This window comes from Gavialis gangeticus, unplaced genomic scaffold (genome assembly GCF_001723915.1).
Source record: "Gavialis gangeticus isolate Ggan-Ray unplaced genomic scaffold, GavGan_comp1, whole genome shotgun sequence".
Lineage (NCBI taxonomy): Eukaryota > Metazoa > Chordata > Crocodylia > Gavialidae > Gavialis > Gavialis gangeticus.
This window is the reverse complement of record NW_017728964.1, coordinates 124,456-130,442: the sequence shown is the minus strand read 5'-3', so window position 1 is coordinate 130,442 and position 5,987 is coordinate 124,456. Positions and strand designations below refer to the sequence as shown.

The 5,987-nt window shown below is 44.9% G+C and overlaps 1 protein-coding gene across 5 annotated transcripts in view; it reads right to left on the bottom strand.

Annotated features, from left to right (window-relative positions):
• Positions 1–5,987, bottom strand: part of MAP2K4 (mitogen-activated protein kinase kinase 4) — a 133,522-nt gene that overhangs the window by 33,410 nt on the left and 94,125 nt on the right. For all 5 annotated transcript variants that reach the window (XM_019501856.1, XM_019501826.1, XM_019501836.1 and 2 more), the window contains 2 exons: positions 5,017–5,068; positions 1,827–1,954 (listed from right to left, as the gene is read on the bottom strand). In XM_019501856.1, coding sequence (XP_019357401.1) covers positions 1,827–1,954; positions 5,017–5,068 — 180 coding nt within the window. The remainder of the gene's footprint in view (positions 1–1,826; positions 1,955–5,016; positions 5,069–5,987) is intronic.

Sequence of the window (5,987 nt, the reverse complement as noted above, 5' to 3'; positions counted from 1 at the left end):
GCCGCACTTCAGGAGGGATGTGGACAGCATCAAGAGGGTCCAGAGGAGGGCCACTCGCATGATCTGGGGACAGCAGGGCAGGCCCTACGAGGAGAGGCTGTGGGACCTGAACATGTTCAGCCTTCACAAGAGAAGGCTGAGAGGGGATCTGGTGGCTGTCTATGAACTTACTAGGGGGGAACAGCGGGGAATAGGAGAGACCTTGTTCCCCCAAGCACCTCCCAGAGTAACAAGAAATAATGGCCACAAGTTGTTAGAGAGTAGGTTCAGACTAGACATTAGAAGGCACCACTTCACAGTCATGGTGGCTAGGATCTGGAATCAACTTCCAAGGGAAGTAGTGCTGGCTCTTACCTTGGGGTTTTTTAAGAGGAGGCTTGACAATTACCTAGCTGGGGTCATTTGAGCCCAGTTTTCTCTCCTGCCCGAGGCAGGGAATCGGACTAGAAGATCTGCAAGGTCCCTTCCAACCCTACATCTATGAATCTATGAGTTCATGTCCTGTTCTAGATCTGCATCAAATGCTGCCCACAGGTGGTCCAGCTATAAATGGGTATCTGGTCATTCAGACACAGGAATCAAAGGTAGCTTGATGTGATGCCAGTTATTTGCTCCCTTTCTTGTGTGCCAGTGGCTAAGAAACTGGTATTCCTTATTAGAAGGAAAGGCTAAGCTGGCATATTTTTTAGGCTAGGGTTTGGTAACTGAAAATCCACTGGCTGGATCCAGCCTGCAAAGCCCAAATATTGGTGGCATCTCAGAAGAGCAATAATTATGTATGAAAGCCAGTCCCAAGAGCCATAACTCAGAAAAAAATGTGGACTGAGATTTTTCAAGAAAATCAGCAAATGGAAAACATGCCTAAGGCTAGAAACAGATGTCACCTTTGTGCCAACATAAACATTTTTATGGCAGCACAAAGGCAAGCAAACAGATGTCCATGCCCCTTGTTACATCGCAAATGTTCAAAACATGGGGCCATGACAGGTGGTATGATTCTATACTACTGTTTTACAGCAGATGTCTGTTATGCTTTAAGGTGGGAGAATGCGGGCAGCCCAGAGCTGCCTGCATTCTCCAGCCTCCCCAGGCAGACACTCCTGGGGCTTTAGGGGCCCAAAGCTGAGCACCTAAGGAATTCCCATTCCTGGGGCACACCCAGAGTGCTGTCTCACACGATCAGGCTTCAGCTCCTGGGAGTAGCAAGGGCCTGACCTGTGGGACAACAGGCAATGTCAGTGAAGTGAGACACCTGTGCCGGGACGCACCCTGGCACAGCTGATCCGCTTCACTTGATGACATCTGTTTATACCCTAAGTCCCTCTGACTACTTTGAAAATCACAACCATGGCCTTAAGATGTGAAGAAGATAAGCAGAGTTCCAATGTTTCAGAAATTACTGCACAGAAACTAAGTGATTTCTTCTCTGTTGCTTTTGGCTCCCAGACATATGTATTCCTGACATAACACAATTTTGAAACATGGCGTCGGGGTGAGTGAAATTCTCTGTGTCCCACAGGAAATGCAACACTGACAGCAGCAGTGTAACCTTTGCTTCTGTTACCTACTGCTGAAGGGAGTTCAGTTTTCATGGCCTGTTTTGCCCAAACTGATCCCGCCAGTGATCTCTATTGTTCTTATTTGTATTTTTATTTTTAGGAGCTGGACATGTGCTCTGAGGAAGTGGACTGATACCTTCAGCTTAGCTAAGAAGTGGAAATCCCTTTTGATCTGGGCCAAATCTGAACCTGTGAGCTAGAGGGTGAATCACTCCATACTCCATGCCACACACAGCCCATTTGAAAGGACTGCTAATTCCTACTTACTGCCATATATGGTCTGCACCCAGCATCTCTTGTTTTGGCAATGGAGTCGACGAGCTGTCCGCTAATGCCAAAGTCACAAAGTTTGATATTCCCATTTCTGTCCAGAAGAATATTGGAAGGTTTAATATCTGTGAAAGAGAGAAATTTAAATAGGTACATAATGGCTGAAGTCTTCCACTCCAAAAATCAGTCTTGTTGCATAGTGAGAGACATCAGAAATCAGTGCCAAAATTCAATACTGTGTTACCTCTGAAGTATGTGCAGTCAGTAGCAGGGGACCCAGAGAGATGCCTCTGTCTACAGAATCATGTGGGGTGCTCTGAAGACCTGATTTTCCTTTTATATCCACCACTGGAAAGCTTTTCCAGTTTATCAATTTTTATAAAAATATGAGAGTTCTGCCCACAGATGTCTAAAATATTCCCTATAAATATTACCTGACAAAGACTGCCTTACATTTGAAAGCTTATCTAATTTTGGAACAACTGTGTTGGGTGGGATAATAAAAGATATCACTAACAAAAATCATTGCCTCTCATGAAATATTCCATGAAATTTGGAATTGATCAGATGCATTTCAGAGCTGGTGTGTTATAGACAGGGAACACGGACTTGTCTTTCAGCAGTACATAGAGTTTCTCTCTCCTTGCCTACCTAACACACATCAGAAAACCTATCAGAGGCAAGCAGCAGGTGGTTCTTACCCCAATGTAGCCAGCTGAAGTCACTGCTATACCCCCTCCAAAGCGGTGGTTTTGCTACGTATCACTAGCACAGTGGTTGCTTGTAAAATTCAAAGCTAAAAAGGCATGTCAAAATTGAGGCTTCTTCCATTCTGTTAGTAACACATTAATTAACAGCCTCACTTAGCTGCTCAATGCCTAAGTAAAAATCCTCATCAACTGCAATTCAGCTGGCAAAAATTTAGCATTTGAGCAAATAAAAAAATGAAATGAAACATTTAAAACATTGGAAATCCTGGATACACAGAATTTTAGAGTTCTTCTTAACAGCTCACCAACCCTGACAATTCAAGCGTGTCATGACAATTAGTAATTCAGACAATAATAACTCTGTTTCCACAGCACCATACAAAGACGACAGAGAAACCACAGCAACCTGCTCTATTCATTACACTGGCTGCTATCATCAGAGACAATCATCACAGAAATGTTTTAAAGTGACTACACAGAATCAGCCATATGCAGCCTTAACAGAGAAAATATCAGATCCAAAGCAGACACACAACAAACTGAGGGCATGCATGTTAGCTTTCTGCAATATTTTATCTATTAGTCAGATGACAAGAAAATGACACACCTATCTATACAAACCTCCTAGCTATCACTAGGATATTATGGTATTTAACTTACAAAAGAAAACCCCAAAGATTAGTGGGATTATGAAGCACCACATCATACTAACTACTGGGCTAGGGACATAAATTACACATAAACCAGTTTAAGTGATCAGAAATTGGTTTAAACTTGTAACAGAACATAAGTTCAATGCACATAAACCAGTTTCAAAATGGCCAAAACTGATTTAAGATATGCCTGGTTGAATGTAGTATCAGACTTAACTGATTTGGGTCAAACCAGTTGATCGACCTTCTGTCCTAGACCCCTTCCTGATTTAAGTTAAACCAGAGTTCCACAGCATCCCAGCATGCTCTGCAGCCCTGGGCTTGGCTGTTTCTGCTCCAGAGAACAAGGCTGGCCTTGCCCCTCTGCTCTCTAGCCCTGGGTGGGGGTGTGGCCAGACACCAGCTGGCATGGTCCCCTGAGGCAAAGGGAGCAGGGAAAGGGTTTATTTCCCCCTCCTCTCTTCCCACTGGGGGACCGCACCTGAGGTCTACCTGGCCAGGGTGGAAGCAGCCAGTCAGACATTCGCCCCCTTCCCCACTTCTGCAGCAGGGATGGGGGCATGGCCAGAGCTGGCCGCCAGGATATTGCTATCTGACCGCCTTACCCGCAGCTGTGAGGCTGGGGCTGTGGGACTGTGCCGGGCCAGTCCACAGGCACTGCTGAGGGTGGGTGCACAGCGGCCGGGCCCTTAGTTTGGGCTGTGGGGTATGGGTGGCTGGCCAAGCAACAGGCTGCCCAGACCAGCTCGGAGGCATTGTCAGGTCTGGAGCCCAGCAGTCACCTGTCACAGGGACCCAAAGCCCCTACCACACCTGTCCTGTGCAGCACCCGCTGGCTGCAGCCACACCACAGGCTGTGCACTGGCTGGGACCAGTGGAGCTCGTCTGCCTCTCTCACCTCCAGTGGGTGGAAGCTTTAGCTCTGCAGCTTTTGTCCGCACAGAGCTTGGCTCCAGCTCTGGATGCTTTCCACCCCCCAACAGGGGCTCCTCATTGCACTGGATGGGCAGAGAGCAGCTGGAGCAAGAGCTCCAGGCACTGGGCAGAAGCTGCTGGTCTAACGTTTCTACCCACCTTTTAACAGTGCTGCACCGTGGAGCAGGAGCAGGAGCAGGAGCTGTAGGTGAGGGGAGCAGAGCAGTCCTGCCGAGGCCACTCCTCCCCCTCCCACTCCTGCTGCACCACTGCAGGTGGTGATGGTAGCGGGTAGCTTTTGCCCGGTGGCTTCTGCTCAGAGCACGGCTAAAGCTTGGAGTGGCAAGGGAAGGAGTGGAAATGGGAGGGTGAGGAGCTGCTGGAGGTGAAGGGAAGCTGCATGCTGGCTGGGTTTGGCTCCTCTCACCTCCAGCTGTGGCCACTGCTCCTGCCCCGCTGTGCAGTGCTGCTACGGACAGGTGGAAGCTTTAGACCAGTGGCTTCCGCCCAGTGCCTGGAACTTGCTCTAGCTTCAGCTGCCTTCTGCCCGCCTGGCGTGATAAGCAGTTCCTGCAGGCGGGGTGAAGGAAAACAGCCAAAGCTGGAGTGGCCCAGGTAGCCTCTGTGTGGCATGCAGCAGATAAGGGAGGGGGCAGGCATCACAGCAGCAGACAAGGCAAGAAGTTTTCATTTTTTGCACTTCAGATGTTAAAATAACATGGACATCTTTGAAAACAATGTGTAAACAAATACTGTGAACGAACATATTTACAGGCTTTGTTTATATAACTAATTTATTAATGGCATACAATTTATACTTCTACTTAAAATAGGATCTACATGTGCATTTCTATTATTTTTTTGTAGGGAAAAATTGTTGATTCTCAGAAGAGAAAGATTTAAACTTACCTCTATGAATTATTTTCAAGTTTTCTTTTAAGTGGTTTAGTGCTTTCACAGTCTAGAAGAAAAGAAGGTGGTTATGGACCAACTGCATAGTTGTGATAGACACTATTTGAATGCAATAGATTCTTCATTGCTTTAAAAAAAAACCCCAAAACAAAAAATAACCACAATTTTTATGTACACAGAGAAAGTGAAGCAGAAGAGTAAAGTGTTATAATTTATCAGGACACAAGCCATTAACTATTGAAAAGATTAAACTTTAGATCTTGGGAATTACAGTGGAAGCTGAACAATTATTTTATATTTGTGTTTAAAAGTACTTTATTATTTTAAACATATGTTATATTTATCTTAATAGCTAACTCGTGGCCCAGCTTGGCCAGTATTTAATTTATGTTGAAGATTATTAAAGACCACATAATCCCACTGATCATTTCAGTGGAACTAATAGATGAGTAAGGGACTACAGAACACAAAAAAGATATGAGTCAGCAAAAGCCAATGGGAGTTTTGTCACTGATTTCATGGATGGAAAGACATCGACATAAAATTTTTTAAAAAGACTGAAAATTAGTAATATTTTCTCACTTAGCTGTTTGCTGAATAGATTATCAAAATGATGTCCCCAAATTTGTATTAAAAATATAAATAGCTGTTATGCTGTTTAAGCACTCAAAGGATGTGATCAATAAAGTACAACAGTTCTCTGAAGAATGATTCTTACAAATGGCCCTTTTTTTACTTGTCGAAACATTTGCCTCCCAAAGAGAAAAGAATTACATTTCCAGACTGTAAGAACCAAAATATGCTTTAATGCATTTTACTCCCAATTAATCCTGCAGAGCCTGAGGAACAGCTTGTCTACGATGTACTACACAAACAAATGGGGAGAGATACACTCATCCCACATTTCTCTGGAAGTGATTAAGTTGTGGACATCGTGTCACTCGTGTAGAATAAGCTCAATGGCTGTT